This window comes from Notothenia rossii (assembly GCF_949606895.1).
Source record: "Notothenia rossii genome assembly, chromosome: 9".
NCBI classification, from domain to species: Eukaryota; Metazoa; Chordata; class Actinopteri; order Perciformes; family Nototheniidae; genus Notothenia; species Notothenia rossii.
The window spans coordinates 46,415,724-46,437,412 of record NC_136907.1 but is presented as its reverse complement, the minus strand read 5'-3'; the positions used below and the strand labels follow the sequence as shown (position 1 = coordinate 46,437,412).

The 21,689-nt window shown below is 39.0% G+C and overlaps 2 protein-coding genes across 3 annotated transcripts in view; one reads left to right on the top strand and one right to left on the bottom strand.

Moving 5' to 3' along the window:
* LOC307018913 (cadherin-9-like) overlaps nucleotides 1-12,012 on the top strand; it is an 82,854-nt gene extending 70,842 nt beyond the window's left edge. Inside the window, exons 9-11 of one of the 2 annotated variants that reach the window (XM_079649413.1) lie at nucleotides 8,658-8,775; nucleotides 10,946-11,197; nucleotides 11,311-12,011. In XM_079649413.1, the coding sequence (XP_079505539.1) occupies nucleotides 8,658-8,775; nucleotides 10,946-11,197; nucleotides 11,311-11,357 (417 nt within the window). In that variant the 3' untranslated portion in view covers nucleotides 11,358-12,011. Of the gene's footprint in view, nucleotides 1-8,657; nucleotides 8,776-10,945 lie in introns of both variants that reach the window. The other variant, XM_079649412.1, reaches the window with a different exon arrangement.
* LOC307018147 (uncharacterized protein) overlaps nucleotides 1-21,689 on the bottom strand; it is a 460,756-nt gene that overhangs the window by 378,909 nt on the left and 60,158 nt on the right. The window lies entirely within an intron of this gene.

Sequence of the window (21,689 nt, the reverse complement as noted above, 5' to 3'; positions counted from 1 at the left end):
TAACACTTTTTCCTGTTTCAGTTGTTAAATTCAAGGACACATGACACACAAACACTATGCTCAATGCTCCTAGGTGAGATGAAGCAGAATGATCATTTAGAAGACTAACAGTCCTCTACAGAAATTATTGGGTAGAATGGGCTGCTGCGTGACATGATTTCAGCGTGAAACACAGCTGCAGAGCCTGAGCAGGTGGCTGTGTGTTTGTTGTGCAGGATTTGCTTTTATCAATCACTAATGGGACATGTCAAGAGCAAGAGGCTAAAGTGAGCTGCTAATCCCCTTTTATGAGCAGAAAAATAACAGCATTTGCATGGAAGCCATTATTACCACACTGACCCTTTTACTGGGTTTCATGAATATAGGCCGACATCTCTCATGATGTCTCTACTTGTGTTTTTCATCCCTACAATCTGAAAGATTATGTATTTTTTTCTCAGTGATGCTTTGCTTTTGAGAGGTTTTGAGGCTTTAGACGTTTTTTGTGTGTTATAAAGCTGATAAACAAACACAGTCAACAAACTTTAATTTCACCAGACCTCTGGAATATTTCATACGGAAAATGTGGAATTTGAATGACATAGTACTTAATATAATTGTACTCTGCTGTAATACGACTTGATATGAGTTATCACATACTGTATGTATGGATGCATCTAATGTGATTAAAGCATACAGCTTATGTGCACACACACACACACACACACACACACACACACACACACACACACACACACACACACACACACACACACACACACACACACACACACACACACACACACACACACACACACACACACACACACACACACACACACACATAAAAACACACACACACACAATCATGCTGCTGTGCTACTTGAGACCACTTGCTTTCTTCTTTTGTGTTGCTTGTAACGCTAATCTGACAGGAGCTTTAACACACATAAATAGGGTCTTACACACACACACACACACACACACACACACACACACACACACACACACACACACACACACACACACACACACACACACACACACACACACACACACACACACACACACACACACACACACACACACACACGTAAATATACAGATATATCATATATACATTTGACAATGAATAGGATAAAAACATAAATCTATATATGTAATCCCACACACATACACGCACACAGTATCATGATGATAGTGTGTTGCATGGTGGCATGCAGCCATTGGTCCCTGTCATCCTTTAATTCATCCACCCTTTCATCAGTGTTTGCTGCATGTGTGCATGTGCATGTGTGTGTTATAGCAACAAATCTTTGTTAAAATCGTTAATCTCTCAGATACTGTCTCCCATTCAATTAAATAAAACTTGAGTTATAAAGTCAGAAATACACACTGAGTCACTAGCTGTGACAGGAATACAACTCCCATGGTGCTGTGCACTCATATTCTTATTTCTGTATAAAAGCTCAAAAACAATTAACATTTATAACTTTTATTTCATTCATTTTATTTAAAACAGATCAATTGAGTTGGGTGGTATCTTCTGTTCAATCATTTGTTTTTAATGTGTTTTAATGTCCTGAACCAAGACATCACAATATCATATTGTTTTTGGTATTAGTACTGACACATAGGCGTAATATTTGTATCAATACCCATCCCTAATGTTGCCTTTTTAACTGGTGTTTGAAGCAATATTCCGTAGTGGCCAAACAGTGGTACTACTATTAATTGCTAATCCTTGACAACATTGGGCCCAGAAATACTTTTTCCCATTGACTTACATTGGTAAAGAGACGTCAGTAGATCAGGAATACATTTAAGTTGAGTTAAATAAACTGCCCATTGTGAACATTGGGTCTTAAAGTAAAAAATGCGCTAAAAGCTGAATCCAGAGTTATTTCCCCTCTCCAGTCATTTGACTGAGCAGTACGGAAGAGGATTAGGGCCACATGGAAAAAACAATTTGGGGAGGTGAAAACATTTTTTTTCTCGAATTCTGACTTTAATCTCATAATTCTGACTATCAAGTACTGTATCCAGTACCTCCTCCAACGCTGTATCCAGTTCCCTGCATACATCCATAGTTTAAAGCTGTTATTAAATTCAAATCAAACTTTATTTATATAGCACTTTTCATACACAAAAGCTAACATCAAGTGCTTTACAAACAAACAAGTAATACTAATAAAAATAGAACCAATACAACCCGGCCCCCCTTCCCAGGTAACAAATAGAGTTAAACATTCTTTTGTGATTGATAAAAAAAACATGAATTCCAACAGAAGTCAATGTAATACAGTAATACATAAAACAAGAATAAAATCATAAAATAAGAATGGATTAAGAATAAAATTAATACAATTAAAAATTATAATGTTTGGTCCTGAGTTTGCTCTTAAAAGTATGAACGCTCTCTGCCATGAGGTCTTCTGGGTAGTCGTTCCACAGTCGTGGGCCATAATAATAAATCGACGCTTCACCATGGGTCTTTGTTTCCCTATAGTGTATAGGTGGTGCACCAGAAGACCTGGGTTTCTAGAGGGTTTATAAATTAGAAGAAAATCTGATAAATAGCTAGACCATTTAAAGCCAATCAATTATTTTAAATGGATTATGTTGAACTGGTGTTCGTCCTGATATGAAACTCATAGACATTCAGTTTGTCACTTTCTGTTGGCTGTCAAGTGATCCTGCACCTATATTCTATGTTTGGAGTATGAAGCTCTCGCCCCTGTAGATTTGAAAGCTAGCTGTAAAAAGAATGTTTCACGCTTCTTCACAGAGAACAGCAGCTGTGCTCAGTCAGCCATGATGGATCCCAATGGTGACAAATGTACACTTTGGGAAAAGAGGAACGTTTTAAACTACTGCAGCAAAATCCACTTCACTCAATACAAACATTTCAACCATTATTTATATGCAATTATTTAGTCAAAGTCAATTATGTTATATCTGAGATTCTTAAAGATAGCAAAGAAATGAAAAAATTACAACCATTTCCAGTTTTTGATTTCATTATGCCATTTAATGAATATGCACTTAGGGAGTTCAGTCTATTTGAAGCTAATGCACCATCACTTACAATGGTATCTGCACTCTTCTTGTTGTTCTGAATTTCTATCTTTATGGTTTATTGTACTTATAAGTCACTTTGGATAAAAGCTAAATAAAAAGTAATGTAAAACAAAGATTCAAAGCTTTATTTCTCATATGCACTGTAGCTACAGCGTAGTTGTTAGCAGGAATAATCTGAAGTCTCAGGCCTCTCCAACAATGCTATACACCATCTATTTAACAATCAAGAAAATACATCAAATAGTGCTTTTGGCCTTCTAAATGCACCGCTGGGTGTAGAGGTCCTCCATGGATGGCAGCTCCATCCTGGTGTGCTCTGCAGTTTTCTGCACACTCTGTAGCGTCTTGCCCTTGCCATACCAGGCCGTGATGCAGTGTTACGATCCTCTCTATGGAGCACCTGTAGAAGGTCAGGATCCTCTCTATGGAGCACCTGTAGAAGGTCAGGATCCTCTCTATGGTGCACCTGTAGAAGTTCACTATCCTCTCTATGGAGCACCTATAGAAGGTCACTATCCTCTCTATGGTGCACCTGTAGAAGGTCAGGATCCTCTCTATGGCGCACCTGTAGAAGGTCAAGATCCTCTCTATGGAGCACCTGTAGAAGGTCAAGATCCTCTCTATGGAGCACCTGTAGAAGGTCAAGATCCTCTCTATGGAGCACCTGTAGAAGGTCAGGATCCTCTCTATGGTGCACCTGTAGAAGGTCAGGATCCTCTCTATGGAGCACCTATAGAAGGTCACTATCCTCTCTATGGTGCACCTGTAGAAGGTCAGGATCCTCTCTATGGTGCACCTGTAGAAGGTCAGGATCCTCTCTATGGCGCACCTGTAGAAGGTCAAGATCCTCTCTATGGAGCACCTGTAGAATGTCAAGATCCTCTCTATGGAGCACCTGTAGAAGGTCAAGATCCTCTCTATGGAGCACCTGTAGAAGGTCAAGATCCTCTCTATGGAGCACCTGTAGAAGGTCAGGATCCTCTCTATGAAGCACCTGTAGAAGGTCAGGATCCTCTCTATGGTGCACCTGTAGAAGGCCAGTATCCTCTCTATGGTGCACCTGTAGGAGGTCAGGATCCTCTCTATGGTGCACCTGTAGAAGGCCAGTATCCTCTATATGGAGCACCTTTAGAAGGCCAGGATCCTCTCTATGGTGCACCTGTAAGAGTCCATGTTGAACCTCCTCAGCCTGTGGAGGAAGAAGAGCCGCTGTCGAGTTGTTTTGGTGATGGTGGTGGTGTGAAGAGTCCATGTAAGGTCCTCAGTGAGTTACACTCGTTGACTGTTCTCACCAGGCCTGGAATTTCGTCATTTTAGGGGCAATGCCACTTGGCCTTTTGAGTTGTCAATTTTTTAAGGGCACAAAGGCCAAAAGCCAGGGCACCAACGCCATAAATTAAAACAATGATTTAACATACGATATGAAGTGACTACGATTGTATATGCATTTAAAATACTTTTATATATATTTATTAAGCATTCAATGGACACCAAATTGCAATTAAACACATTCTTTATTAAAACTACCAAGGATTCTTATAGCACAGACATGTTTGGCTCACTGTGAGACTGTGGTAGTGGGCCTACGTCAAGGTGCGTCCTTATTCTGAGTCACTTGAAGATGGAGATGATGACGAGTCAGGGAGATTTGGACTTTTGGGATTCCTTTGACCATAGGGATGAATATTGGGACTCCTTTTGTTGATGCCAGCTGCCCACCATCTTGCCACAGCTTCATCACTTTGATATTCAGCAGGAGCACAACCCTGGGATTTGATGAGGAGTAGATCTTCAATTGTTAAAGTGTGCAGGCTTAAACGCCAATCGCCCTGCATTCTCTTCATTACTGAGAACTGCCGTTCAACTTGAGAGGTAGAGACAGGAAAAACTAGGACTATTTTTATTAGGTGCAGCGGATTGGGGTACATTCTTCCCTTCTCCAACAAGAATCTGGACCATAATGGGAGGAAAGTTTCCCTACTATGGTGACGCACAATGTCGTATGTAGACAGTTCAGGCATGCCACAAGACATGTGAATGGGTATTTTGATCGCGTTTTGAAAATTGGGCGATATAAACGAGCAGCAAACTTTAAACTTCCGTCTGCGGTCGCCGGTAGTCAAATAAGTCTGAACAGAGGTCTTTGACAGCTAACAACACAGAGCTAACTGCCTAGCACTAGATAATAATAAAAAAAGAACACAACTGCAACATAACTCAGGGTTCTTACACCTTTTCCAAAGTCAAATTCAAGCACTTTTCAAGCATTTTCAAGGTGCATTTTCAAGCTTTTCAAGCAGCGTACAGCTGTTGTAAATTACATATTTATATGCACATATTTATACTCAAATGATTATTTCCCTACCTCACATTAAATCCGATGTTCCTTATGCTATAAACAACCAAATGTGTGTTTCGTAATAGCATTCTACATAAGGATGACAAATTAAAGATAAGAAAACAAAGTTTAATATTGTAAAATGAGTGACCCATATCATATATAATAGACTGGGCATCCCATATAACCTGGCTGAGCCAATATAAAACAATCAGCCAACTAACTGTTCAATAAATTCTTCATTAACATTTTTAACATTTTTGAGGTCCTTTTAGGGTGGCAGTAAACATACGGCTCTCCAAGGTTAGGACAAAACCATTGAAACACAAAGCTGATATAAAAAAAAGCGTGTGCAGAGATCCTCTTTCTGTGTAAGGGTTTTGGAGGTTTCCAGGGAATTTTTTGCAGAATATGAAACTTTTATTGCCAAAATCTCCCGATAAATACATGTTTGAAGCTTGTAAAGGGAAGATGACAGCTCTCCCTCGCACTAATGCTTTTACGTAGCGATGCTCCCCCCTCCCTCCCGCTGACATTATGAATGTATGGCGTATAGCAGGGGTCGGCAACCTTTTTGATATGAAGTGACATTTTAAAAATGTTATCAGCGTGCCAACGATCGATAATTATCAACGGGGGGGGGGGGGGGGTTGAGGAGCTTGACGCTCGTCAACTATCAGCTGGAGGGCGGGGGAGCCTCGCTGCGGGGAAGCAGTGTGTGGACCTGTCAGCGCAACTTACATGATGCCGAATTTAACAAACACATTTAAATAGTTGGTTTCAACGGCATAATAATAAGGACGATCGTCCGTTCTGTGATTCTCCAGAGCACAAATGTTATGATATTAGGGTCATGCAGAGTGAGATGAGATTGCTGTCCCTTTAAGAGAGAGAGAGAGGGGTGCGGCTTGTGCATGTGTGTTTGTGAATGGTAGAGCGACAGTGAGGGAACGTGTATATGTTTTTGGAAGTGAAACGCGAAAGCAGAAAAACAGAGGTCTGTGATGTATTTTGTGAAACAGAAGAACAGCTAAATAAATGCATCGGCCTCCCAAGAAGAGCTTGCCTCTCTCCAGTCATTTAAGCTTAAGTGGGTTATTGAACCTGAAGCTTGTTGCTTCTGCCCTCCTCGACTACGGTCTGGGAGCCGACAGGAAAGTTCAACACACAGATGGTCAGTCCGCCCCTTTGTAGCATATTATTTCGATGAGAGATGAGCAGATCACCACTGGGCTTTCAACTAAATACACAGCCACGCAAAAACTGCGGCATTTGTACAGCTCCTTATGGGTACTGCAATTAGTGAAGTGCTTTCCTCCGTGGTGAAACGATCAGCACTGCACCACGGAGGAAAGCGGCAGAAAGTCAACTGGAGATAAAGAGAGCGGGGCTGCGTTGCGTGCATGGCTTCCTTCTGCAGGTAACGGGGAGACGAGCTCTGGCGGCGGTCTCGCGTTCAGGATCCGAAAATTAATTTAAATATTTTGCACACTTATTCCACTTATTCCTAGTGTGCCACTGGTTATGCCAATGCTGGCACGCGTGCCAGGGGTTGCCGACCCCTGGCGTATAGTAATCATAGATAACACGGCAGGGTCCGTTACAGTTTGTTTTCATCTGATTTCAAATAAACAAAGTCTTGGCTTTCAGAATATTAAACTTGTTTCGGCAAATTCAGATGATAAATACAACTTTGAAGCTTGTAACGGCATAATTACAAGCGGAGAACGGAGTAACTTTACGTCAAAGCAGGCATAACAACAGCCGGTGTTTCTCGTGAGTGTTTTCCCCGGGAAACTAACACAATACACACAAACGCAAAAATACACAAACACACAAACACACACTCGCGAGCTTCCCCCAGACCATTAATACAAACTAAAATATGTTTCCTCCGTTAGAAAGCTAGGAATATCCTCTTTCCAACAGTGTATAACTCAAAATGTGTCTTCGGGTCAATGTGACTGATTTCGATGGAGCAAGTTTAGGCACGAAAAATACTACCAGTAGAAATACATTGCTTTTATGTGCTTCATCCTCTGAAAACCACAGGATGGCGACTGTCGCACATACTGACATAGGTACGCTCCTTTTTATTATTGTCACCTGCATAAGCAATAATCCACATTGAGTTCGCTAACGTTACTAGCTTAAACAAACGTAACATGCAACGTTAGCCTAATCCAAAATGCTCTACTACGGCTTACCTTTCATATTGCTCGTCAGCGCAGACTCTCCCATCGCGAATAATTGAAATTCTTTGTGGCAAACTGTGCAGAAGGCGAATCGTTGGGTTGATCCTCGTTTTAGCCACAGCTTGTATTTCTTTTCGGATAGCCAACGCTGGTTAAAACAGCAACCTCCTGGCATACTGTCATTCTCTCATTAGAATGCCCAGGTCACACAAATAAAACACTTGCAGGTCGCGCGCATAGCGCGGGAAGGCCGGAGCGGAGCTGTTTTATGTAGAAGCGAAGCAACTAAGCGCGCTCCGACTTCTTTATTTTCTTTTAATCTAAAAAGCGAACTATTCAGTCAGACAGCAATTTATTGTAAAAGTAAAGCATTTACAATTTCAAGCACTTTATCTCACATCCAAGCACCATTCCCAAAATTCAAGCACTTTTCAAGTCATGAAAACACCTCGTAAAAATTCAAGCATTTTCAAGGATTTCAAGCACCCGTACGAGCCCTGATAACTTATCCAAGTAGTAACAAAAACACTTCAAAATATTATAATTATGCATTACCATACGAGCAAGAAATAGTAATATTATCCATAAAATTACACTTAAAGCTGGACAAATGAAAAACTTAACGGCAAACAGGATCATCACAAAACCTTACCTCACCTCAGCCTTTTCTTGAGCGGAGAATCAGCTAGCTTGGTCCTAGACCGTCCTATGCACACGGACGCGTGAGGGGGTGGGCGGAGATAGGTCATAGACTGATGTCAACTGTCATCATAGACCGTTCGAGCGGTGCATTCCAGGCTCAAATCAAGCGCACCGCTGATTTTTTTTTCCTCCTTCAAAATATGCTGATGTTGAAGCCGTGTCAGAAAAGAGGCAGACTGCTAAACCACAAAACTTAGTCAGAGAGGGCATCAAGGCCACTGTGGCCTTATGGCAGATATCATTTTTAAGGGCACAAGGCCAAAGTGGGAGGCCATGGCCCTCGTGGCCCTCGTGAAATTCCTGCCCTGGTTCTCACCTCACATTATTGGGATGTTTATGAATATGTTTTGTGTGTCTGACAGCGGATCCAGACAGTGAGTGCTGTGGATGCAGATGAACCGTCGACGGGACACAAGTTTTTCTTCAGTCTGGCTCCTGAAGGGACGCACCGTAGCAACTTCACCGTCCGAGACAACGGAGGTAGCCAGCACCTGACAGATGCTTATTCATTACACACATTTCATACAACAGCCTCAAGTAATGATATAAAGTTGTAATGATGCAACAAGCATTGCATGTTAAACACGTAGATCATGACAAAAGGTGCAGTTTTAAGTTTTTGGTAAAAACATATTTGATGGATACTACTCTTTTGTGAATTAGATATGCAGGTACCACCAGCTGCTGGTTAGCTTAGCTTAGCTGAGCTAAGCATAAAGACTGGAAACAGCTAGGCTGTCTCTGTCCAAAGGTAACAGAATGCACCTAGCAGCCCCTCTAAAGCCCACCAACAGCTTGCATCTGCTGAGTTACTATGGAGATGTTGTGTGGCGGACTATTATTAGTTCAGTGTGTCTTGTTGTCCCTGTGAAGTCACATCAATCGTCCAGCAGTGACGATTGCAGACAGACACGCTGAGGGCTCTGCAGGAAAGTGAAACAAATTAAAAACAAAAGTATTTCAGAAAAGTTTGAACCGGTCTTTTGGAGGATTGTTGAATAAATACATACATGACAAATGGAACCTATTTTTCAATAAACAAACTAAATAAAACATATCAGTATAAATCTCAAAATTGAATCTGTTTGTTACCATGATTTTCAAAAATTGGGGTCAATTTCGTGGATCAGCTTAAATCCTGCATTTGAATTTCCCTCGGAATGACTAAAATGAACCCTACAGCTGCATGTGGGCTGTCTGTTGCTGAATAACTCTTGATTAAACTGAGATTTAAAGGAGAGGTGTCATGGCCATTTCCACTGATGATAATTCCATTGTTGAGGTATACTAAAATAGAAAAATACTGTGCAATTTTCCAAACTCACATTGGTTTCGCATACAGCATCTCTGTAAAGTATGTGTATTCAGCAGTATTCACTTTCTCCACTAAACGGCTCGTTGCAGCTCCCCCACCCCCCCTCCGTGATTTCCTTGTTTAGCGATACACAGCCAAACACAGCCAAACTCAACCTGAACACACACAAAGTCACAGCCAAAATAAAAACAATAAGTGTGGCTTGATATTGAGTAAGAAAAAGGTTTATCGGTTGATAAACGCTGTGAGAATGGGTCTGCAGAGAACATTTTGCGCGATCCCAACTGTCTGTTATCAGCCTGCAGCACGGGGCAGAAATCAGCAGGGCTGCCTGCACTGAGTGTGTGTGTGGATTGGTCAATTTGGACCAATCAGCGGGGGCTTAACGTAACGGCTCCGCGGACGTAACGTAACGGCTCCACGGATTGGCCCATTTAGTTCCGGGTACGTGCTTTCGTAAGCATGTACCCGGAAGAATCAAATGGATGATGACGTCATGATGACGTTTCACCAACGAGGCGTTTTGCAGAGGTATTTTCTGTTTTAGAGTTTTACTCGCTACAGGGTGTACTTTGAGGGTTTTGATTCTGCACACCGTTTACATGCAGAAAAACCTTCATAACACAAAAGGGGACGTGTAATAACCGGAAAAGCATGACATGTCACCTTTAAATGACAATAACATTTGAAAGTGACTGTAAAGGGTTCCAAACGTTCCACTATGGAGTAGGACCGACAACAAACAATCAAAAATAATAAGCAGCCACAGGACTTAAGTCACGAGTACGTTTTTTATTAACCTTGGAAAAACTCTCAAAATTACAAATTAAAAAACACTTACTTATGCTCTTAGTTTTTTCGCTTTGAGTTTATTCTCTTAATGTTGTTGTTCATTTAAACTCTTAATTAAGTGCTCTAATTTTGCTCTATTATATTTCGCTCTTAATTGGCCGTCTTATTTGCACTCTTTAACTCAATATTACTAAGAAATAGCTTCTTTTCTGCAATGAAATGTTGAGTGTTATCAAGCAACATAATCAACAGAGATTTGATATTGTAAAACTTAATTTTACTCGGACAACATTAGGAAAAAGAAGGAAAATAAAACATCAGAGCATCCTGTGGCGCATTGTATTTATACATATTGTTTCTCTGAACCAGCCCTGCTTGTTAGTTTCTTTGGAATTGTGAACAGATGCATCCACATGTTTTTTCTCCTCACTAAGATATAATCAGGGACTTCTGCATTGTTGGATTTGTTACCATCTGTTTTTGTATTGGCTGGCTGCTGTAAACTGCATGTGTGCTCCAATCATTTCTCTCTCTCCTGCTCAGACAACACTGCTGGCATGCTGACACGTAGAGCCAGCTACAGCCGCCTCCACCAGAGTGTCTACCTGGTCCCCGTGGTGATCACCGACGGCGACTACCCCATGCAGAGCAGCACCGGCACCCTCACGGTGAGGGTGTGCACCTGCGACCGTGAAGGCAACATGGAGCTGTGTAACGCCGAGGCCCTGAGCAGCTCCCCGGGCCTCAGCACCGGAGCACTCATCGCCATCCTCCTGTGCGCCATCATACTGCTGAGTGAGTATGGGAAATACAGCCAGACATGCTCCACAGGGAGGGCGAGGAAATGTTAGTGGAGGTGTCAGTGGCATGTTGTGTTATTGCAAGGAACTCTTTCTTTCCTGGAATAGATCCACTCCACAAGCCTGACACATGGACAAGACAAGAAACAAGTTAACCTGTTAAGCCCGAGAGGCCCCGGTACCGGGGCCCTCCCGCAACATCTTGCAGGAAACAGTGTCTGAGGGCATGTTCATTTAATAAACTATGAATGGGTTGTATCCATGTAACGGGAAGAAACTCATCTAACTGATCGTTTTTCTTTTCTTTTTTTTAAAAAACCACAATGCTAACGCTGAGCCTCTGAATTAGCAACGAATTTCTGCACATCCAACACATCGATTCATATCGTGAGATGACACAGAATCGATGGGTACATACTCTGATGCAAAACTGCGTGAGCAAAGCCCCCACCTTTTTGTTTTAGCATGTGTGTGTGTGGGGAAATTCCCCTTCGATTCCATTGGCTCTAGCGGTTATAAAGAGATTTCATTCGTCAAAATTGACCAAGGGGGGCCAGAGATATGGAAAATCCACCCACATTTTGTGCTAAATCTGTCTAAAAAGGTCAAATGTCACTTGTTTTGCATCAATCTTGATTCAGGGTACTTATTATATGTTGTACTTTGGATTCCTAAAGCTTTTAGTCTACCTTACCATCATCCAAGGGTAGTTTTCACTATAAGTACAAAATATTTTTTGGACGGACACTATAATTTACAGTTTTTTACTATGTTCAATCTGAATTTCCTTTAAAATAAAAAAATATCTATTTTGATTCTGACTTTTCTACATCCAACTCACAGGTTTATCATTACTTGTAATGATGTAAAAATGTAACCCTTTTAGAAGGGAAGATATGGTCATTTGTTCTGGAAATGTCATTTTTGAGCCTGAGACCTGAAAAACAGGCTCAGGGTTTAACAGGTTAACATACATTTAATATGATTGAAATCACTACATGTACAATACCATTTAAAGTAAATTTGATTTGGGATTGACCGGTGCACCAAAAAATGCTTTAGTCTAACTTTATTAAATCGTCCTGTTCAGTTTGGGTCATAAATAATGTTAAAGAGGCCCTATTATGCTCTTTTCCTTTCCTCTAGTGTGCTATAGGTTTGTGTGCATGTAAATGGTCTGCAAAGGCTAAAATCCCTGTATTCCCTCCAGAGGGAGTTTCTCTCCTAAACACACCTTACATACATACATATTATTTTTTGTAAATGACCATTAGCTTATAGCAACGTAAAACATAACTTATTTTTCAACTGCAGCACATGAAAAATATATAAAAAGTCTTAAACAATATTAAAAAACGAATGGAACCGAAACTTAAAATAAGCATTCCCAAATGTCCGATAGTAAAGATGAACAATCCCCCTCCCCACTATATTTATTTCCATCCCTTCTGAGGACTGCTGTTAAAGTTCAATCAATCACAAATCCTATTTCAACTGTCATTTCCAAATACAGAAATAATGTTTGCCATAATCACAAGTCATTGGGTACATGTCTTATGCTCTCCAGTATTTTATTTAGATTGCAAGATGATAATGATAATATTAAAGGGGGGGAAACTAACTCTCTTAAAAATAGCAGCAAATCAATTGTGACAGAAATGAGGTGAAGTGTATGCTCACACAATATGTGGGACCACACTGCTGTCTGCCAATTGCTGTTCCATTTGTACGGAATCAAAACACAAGCAGCCGCCGGCCATTCTCATTTGCTGTGATGGAAAACAGTGTTGCTTGGGAGTGTGCCGCTGCATCAGAATCAAACTTCACATGGAAATGAATGCATCTCATCTGCCACTGCATCCCCACTTATCCTCTAATTCATGCAGTGGTCACAGTCCAGCAGGCTGCTGGGGAAATGAATACATATTTATGCCTCTGAAAGTGCAGTTATCGCAGGCTTAGTGGACACACACCGGGGACGCTGGAAGTCAATCAGAGTTTGGGAGAAAAAGTCTGTTTCGTTCTTTTCTCTCTTTTTTTCTGACTCATTTGAATGGCCAGAATTACTCCTATATCTAAAAGTTATCAACAACATTTCAGTTTCAGAATGTTCTTCAGAGTTGAACACATACAAAGCGAAGCAAACACAGGATGTCATTAAAACTGCTTGGAGGGAGATGGAGCGAGGCAGCACACGGGGGTGAGTGGAGGGAATGACGACATGACCACTTTATCATACAGGATTTCATGGTGATATTTTTTTTTTGATTTTGATATACTTTATTAATCCCCGTGGAGAAATTGTTTCTCTGCATTTGACCCATTCTAGTGTTAGGAGCAGTGTGCTGCCATTTTGAACAGCGCCCGGGGAGCAGTGTAGGGAACGGTGCCTTGCTCAGGGACATCTCGGTAGCACTTGGTCTTGCCGGGACTTGAACTGGTGACCTTCCAGTTGCCAAGCCAAGTCCCTATCGACTTCGCCACCACCGCCAGATACACACATTTCATACAGGAGATAAGCTCAATACACACACTCTGGAAGTCAGCCGGCTCCTCAGGGAGTCACAAGATGACATTTAAAAATGTAAATGAATAATGTGACACACCTTAAATATTAAGAACAACCTCCAGTTAGCAGATCTATTTTCTGTTATTCAGGAGAGAGAACTAAATTAGACGACTCAGCACTATATGATACAATATGATCATTTATGATACACTGCAACACAAAACGATACTTGGTGATGCAATACATCTCAGTGTAATAAATACCGTATGATGAGGTATTATACAGTTTGCTTGATACAAGACAACATGATATAATACTATTTCAAATGTGTAAAAAAAGTGTAATCAGTAAACTTATCTGAGTCTCAGAACAAAAAGTGATGTAACCTCATTTTACTTTCTTGTGGATTACATCGATATCAAATGTAATTCAAATAAATACAAGAGAAATAGATACCATCAAGATTGTTTTACTTCAGTGTATTATGTAAGACAACGGAACAATGGGACCTTATAAACACAGAAACCAAGATATTTAGGATCAAAGCAGATTGTATTGATTGTAAAAGCTGTCTTTCATTCAGCATATTCAGGCAGCAGCCTATACACCAACACTGAAACACATGTGCACATACTACAGCTCAAAACAGCAGAAATAAAATCAGAGCTGACTGAAAATGCTCCGTTTTAGTTTAATACACACAGTTAAGCTCACACACACTATTTTATGAACATATTGGTTCACCTGCTGAATTAACAGAACAAATGAAGCAAATAAAGCAGATTCAGGCAATAGGCGTTACCTAACCTTTTTTATATCCTGAATATGTAATCCTTTTACATTAAATCTTTATTTCTGTTTTGCATTCCATTTGATATTGATGTAATCCAAAGTAACGGAAAGTCATCAGTTTATATTACTTTTATATTGTGATACTCATTTTAGGTTACTGATTTAAAATATTGCATTGGTAATTTAACAGCATACCTTTTTAAAGTTGTCCTCCCAACCTTGTTGCACAAAAAATCCTACACCTTTTTAAACTACTTTGTTCATTTTTATGTGTGAACACATAAGAAAATGTGTGATAACGCATGTAAATGTCCCAAAAATGATAAGTGTATCTAGATGTAGAAAGAAGAGCAATTGATGAAGCCAGTCTCAGTGTGGTTCCTTAGAGAAATAACCTTGTGGAATTATATTTACCATGGTAATCAAAATACAGCCTTAAGCTTTAGTATTTTTAGCAGTGCTGATATGCATATGAATGTAATCATCATAACCTCAATCAGGATATCGTTTAGTTCTCGGTTTCTCATCTGTACACACTGTACATGTACATTATCCCATACAGCTCTGTATTTCTATTTAAAGTGGTTCTTTCAGTATGTGAAGTTCTCTCATCTCACGCTCTGTGCAGACACTTCCTGCTGTGCCTCTGTGTAGCATTATTGGATATTTCAGTTCCCTGACCTTAACTCCGCCTCTGCTCTTTCTTGCTGCCACTGTGCTCTGACTTGATTTAAATTCAAACTGGCCAGCATGAGGTTAGCCAATCAAATGTTCTGCATGATTATTTATGGCTGAGCCCTCTCTGAAATCAAAGGCTCCATCCTGTGTGCCTGTAGCTGGCCAGAGAAGCCCATCTGCACTCAGAAGACATTCCTCACCAAGTTAATTGCTTTGATTTGGGAATCTGGCAACATCTCCAAAAAAGGAAATTCAACACTAGCAGTCACACAACCACTGGCTGAAAACAAGAGAATGCTTAGTGACATTTTTACCCACGCAGTCTATTTCTGTTTGTTATATGTATATTCGACAGGATGATATTTACAGGTTTGTTATGACCTGGCTCAAAAGGCCACAACAAAGAGGAGACACACCATATCAACGGTTTAACAAAAGATGTTTATTAAAGTAAGTAGTCCAAATTAGCCAAATTAATTAAGTGCAAAACCAAATGAAGCATGAGGTGTGGATGTCAGTGGTATCAGTAGTGTAAGTTAGTGATGGCAGTTTGACACTGAAGCTTCGAACGGAGCTTCAACCCTGGACTTCCAATTCCATAGAAGCAGTGCTTCGAAGCTTGCTTCAAATCATGTGACATGTGACGTCCGAAGCAGCAACTGCTTCAAATCACGTGACATGTGACGTCCGAACCAGCAACTGCTTCATTTCCTGAATTAATCAACTCACTGGTTCGCCGTCCAATCAGGTGATTCAATGCACTGCCTCGTCTCGATTCTGACTGGTTGAAACTGTTTGAATTTGAGCGTAACTTAGTAAGTGACACTTTCTAACCGCTCAAAAAAATGCACAATTTGGCAATCTGTGGGATTGTCGTCGTAGTTTGCCTTGTTGCTGTTGAGTTGTTAGTATTGCGTTTGGATCATTATGGAGCCAGCCAGGAAGAGAGGTTGTTCTGAGATGTGGGATCACTTCAATCTGATTGCACATGATAAGGTTGGTCAACTACAGTATTATAGCTATGGTTTATCTCAAATCTATATTAAGTAGCATTAAATTACAATTATGTATATGATCAATGTAGCCATTAGGCTATAGCTTTATAGACTGAAATTGCATTTTTATTTACAAATGCCTTTCTCTACAGGTTCAGTGCTTGGTGTGTTCAACTAAACTGAAGTATCATGGGAATACTTCCTCCATGATTAGGCACTTCACTGCCAAACATGGAGCTGCTGTGAACCAGGGGAACATACATGGTATGTATTATATTATTATTAACTAGTAACACAATATGCTATGACTGTATTCCATGACTCACAATGACTGTATTCCATGACTCACAAGCATAGACTGCTCACAAGTCTGCTTCCTTTGAGTGCAATTTCACATAAATTGTTATTTGCTTTTTTTGGTTTTGTTTTTATTCTTTATGTCTTTATTTATTTGTTTTAGTGGACCGGAAGCGAGAGCTGGATGGGGCTCTTGTGAATATGGTGGTGAAAGACTCGCAGCCTTTTTCCATCGTGGATGACTGTGGCTTCAAGGAGCTTGTGGCCTTGCTTGATCCTAGATACACTCTTCCATCCAGACGGGTTCTAAAGGAGATGGTGGTCAAGCGCTATGAGGAGGAGAAGACGAAGGCCAAGGCTGTCATGCAGAGGGTAGAGGCTGTGAGCCTGACTGCTGATATGTGGACCTCAATTAATATGGACGCATATCTAGCAGTGACCTGCCATTATGTGGATGACTCTGCGAAGCTGGTCACAGTGCTTTTGGGAGGGCTACCTTTCCCTGAAGCTCATACAGCGGTTAACATCACTGCTGCAATGAGGTCTCTCATGGAGGAATGGGGCACTGAAGGCAAAGTGACCTCAATTGTGACGGATGCAGGAGCAAATATGGTTGCCTCTGTCAGAAGTTTAAATCTAAGACATGCACTTTGCTTTGCTCATTCACTCAATTAAGTGGTGAATAAATCTCTGGATGCAACTCCTGGCCTACAAGACCTACGCACAAGGGCTAGCAAAGTAGTGACGTTCTTTAAAACCAGCACAACAGCAATATAGAAGCTCAGAGAAGTGCAGGAGCAGATGAATCGCCCTTTGCTGAAGCTTATTCAGGAAGTGGACACCCGCTGGAACAGCACCTACCTAATACTACAACGCCTTTTCAAAGAGAGGCAGTCAGTGGGAGCAGCTCTTGCGACGCTGAAAACAGATGTGAGACCTCTGTCCTCTGAGGACTATGAAACAGCAGATGCAGGCCTGCAATTGCTCTCCCCCCTTTTTCCAGGCAACAGTGGAACTCTCCGAGGAGAAGAGAGTCTCAGGGTCCAAGTACGACACAATTGGAAAAACAAGCCACAACACAGCAAAACTACTGGGACAGAACATGGTGTCAAATATGCAAAACAAGTTTGACACCACGGAGAGCCAAACTGCATTGACCCTGTCAACACTGCTGGATCCTAGATTCAAAACTATTGGATTCTACAATCAAGTACAGGCAGCGGCATCAGTTAAACGACTGACAGCATTTTGCACACAACTGAGGAAAAACGCACAACCTGACACACCTACAGAAGAACCACCCTCCACATCAGCTCAACCGGCAGCAGCAAATGTTGACAATCCATCATCCACAGGTAATGTTATAAATAGTTCATTGATAAAATGCAGGACAAAATAAGTACAAGTAAAAAAGAATACACATTGAAACCTTTCAGTACTGATGATTACAGTCATGTTTGTCTTTCAGGTCTTAACCTTTGTGAAACTCTGGACAGAGATGCTTCTGAAGCGAGGCCGGCAAGGAATGCCACAGCAGATGCTACAGTGGAGGTGCAGCGGTATATGACTGATCCACCGCTGGAAAGATCGAAAGACCAACTGGCATACTGCGTGGACCATCAAAATGTGTATCCCAATCTGTTCAAATTGGCAAAACAATTTTTATGCATGCTAGCATCATCGGTTCTATCTGAGCGAGTGTTTTCAAAATGCGGGGAAATTGTAAGCAAGAAAAGAAATCGGCTCAATTCAAAAACTGTTGAAAAAATAATGTTCCTGAATAAAAATCTTTGAGTGTTCCCCATCCCACATGAACACCCACTGCCAAAGTTACACAAGCACACCATAACCTATGCCATATTTTGCCAGAACCCTCTCCTCAATAACACAATACACGAATTCATCCATCTTTATTTGTAAATGATATTCATGATACATACAGTTTATATATTTATGTATATATATATATATTTATACATATTTATATTTATTTATAGTTCTATATACACATAGTTATATTTATTTATAGTTATATATATATATATATATATATATATATATATATATATATATATATATATATATATATATATATATATATACATATTTATATTTATTTATAGTTCTATATGTATATACACATTTATATTTATTTATAGTTCTATATATATATATACATATTTATATGTATTTATAGTTCTATATATACACGTATTTATATTTATTTATAGTTATATATATATATATATATACACATATTTATATTTATTTATAGTATATATATATATATACACATATTTATATTTATTTATAGTTCTATATACACATAGTTATATTTATTTATAGTTATATATATATATATATATATATATATATATATATATATACATATTTATATTTATTTATAGTTCTATATGTATATACACATTTATATTTATTTATAGTTCTATATATATATATACATATTTATATGTATTTATAGTTCTATATATACACGTATTTATATTTATTTATAGTTATATATATATATATATATACACATATTTATATTTATTTATAGTATATATATATATATACACATATTTATATTTATTTATAGTTCTATATATATATATTATATATAAATATTTATTTATACCTATTTCCGACACAATTGTCCAAGTGGTTCGACTGCTTCAAATCACGTGACAGTCGAAACAGCAATTGCTTCGTTTCCTGAATGAATCACTTGACTGGTTCGCGGTCCAATCACGCGATTCAATGCACTGCCTCGTCTCGATTCTGACAGGTGACAGGTTGAAACAGTTTCAAATTTGAGCGCTTCAACACTTTATAACCGCTCTAAGCAATGTGTGGGTTGTTGTCGTAATTTGCGTTGTTGCTGTTGAATTGTTGTTGTTGGAATTGCATTTGAATTGGATCATTATAGAGCAAGCCAGGAAGAAAGATAGGTCGTTCTGGCTCGTGAAACACTTCGAAATGTGGAGAAGTTGTGAAGAAAAAGAAAATGAGTAATATAAAAACACTTCAATGGTCTAAGGAATAGATAGTCCAGTGGATAGAGCTGGTGGCCAGGATGTGGAGATGTCCCAGGTGCCCTGAGTTACTGCAATCAATGCAGCTGGATGCAGCAAAGCCACACCCTCTCCAGATGACCCCACAGGGGCATCACAGAAGGTTACTTAAAACATGTATTTGTTTACAATTACTAGTTAACTGTTAAAAATATATATTCAATAGCGAAATCCAAGTATCACAATATAAAAGTAATGTAACCTGATAACTTTCCGTTTTGGGTGAGCTAAATATAAATTTACTTCAGTGTATTTAGGAAACCTTAATATATTAAAGAAACCAATGTATTAAGTATAAAACTTCCTCTTAAATCATAGGTTAGGCCTACAGAATAGTAAAGATAACAAATACTGTTTTAGTTCAATACATTTATTAAAAGCAGAGACAGTATTTGTGAATAATAAAACTGGTGTCCACCATTTAAAGAAATATATTTAAATGAAAACCAAAAACTGAACTTCAGGCAGTATGTGGACATGTAATATATTGATCTTTATTTTTCAAATGTATTGTAACAATCACTGTTTATAGACAAATAGTTTTTTGAAAGAGAATGTTTTGTAACATTTTACCCACGCTGTCTATTTCTGTTCGTAACATCCATCAAGGACTCACATGGTTCAACTTTGACTTATCTTAACACTTAGCTACTTGCTAAATCAGCCCCATTCACATATACAGTGGGAATAAGATAGGGCGACATTAGCAAGGTTGGGAGGGTTACTTAAAAATGTAATCTTTTAAAATTGCAATTATTTTGTAAAACAAATTATCAGTAACCTAATCTGAGTATCAGAATATAAAAGTAATGTAACATGATTACTTTACGTTACTTTTGGATTACCTCAATGGCAAATGCAATTCAAATAAATAAAAGAGAGAATAGATATCAATAAGATGTTTCTTACTTTAGTGTATTATGTAAGACAACAGAACAGTGTGACCTTAGAAAAGAAGAAACCAAGATATTTAGGATAAAAAATGTGTCTTCTGAAATGATGAGCTAGGCGTACAGAATTAAATTAAATCAATTGTTCAACTACTGCATTTAAAAATATATACTTTAAATAAAGAGGAATTAAAGTAGCCAAAATGAAAACCTAAAGAAAATTCAGGTAGTACGTCTACATATATATATCTTTATTTTAAAGTGAATTGTAACATCGTATTCTGCTAGTAATCTCTACTTTAAAAACTGTTACCAGTACTCTGATTACGTCCTGTTTTATGTAACTATAAGGGGATACATTTTTGAATCCCGATCACATAATCATGTAATATGTAATCAATTTCTCCCAGAGCATGGATTTTCATTATTGAAAACATGAAGACTCCATGGTATAACATAGGAAAGATGAAAAAGGTTCCACATTATTTAAATGACCATTGATGCAAGGGAGAGGCAACCAGACGACCTCCAATCACACGCCTTTGAAAATGGAAGCTCGGCGTACAGAATTAAATTAAATCAATTGTTCAACTACTGCATTTAAAAATATATACTTTAAATAAAGAGGAATTAAAGTAGCCAGAATGAAAACCAAAAGATAATTCAGGTAGTAGGTCTACATATAATATATCTTTATTTTAAAGTGAATTGTAACATCGTATTCTGCTAGTAATCTCTACTTTAAAAACGTTTACCAGTACTCTGATTACGTCCTTTTTTATGTAACTATAAGGGGATACATTTTTGAATCCCGATCACATAATCATGTAACATGTAATCAATTTCTCCCAGAGCATGGATTTTCATTATTGAAAACATGAAGACTCCATGGTATAACATAGGAAAGATGAAAAAGGTTCCACATTATTTAAATGACTATTGATGCAAGGGAGAGCAACCAGACGACCTCCAATCACACGCCTCTGAAAATGGAAGCTCATTTTACAGTAGTAACTTCCGTAAAATGATCACAAACAAAGTGAACCAAAGGGTGGTTTAAAAAGGTTATGGATCTGTGATAAAAACAAACAATGAGTCGCACAACGTGACAAAATAAAATAATCAAAGGGCGGTGTATAAAAGTTATTGTAGCCTTGATACCGATTCCAGACCTGAGCCATTAACTTCAATGTTGTCATGGTCAATACAAACAAAGCTAGATAGAAGGGGAAAAACGATTATTTAACATCTG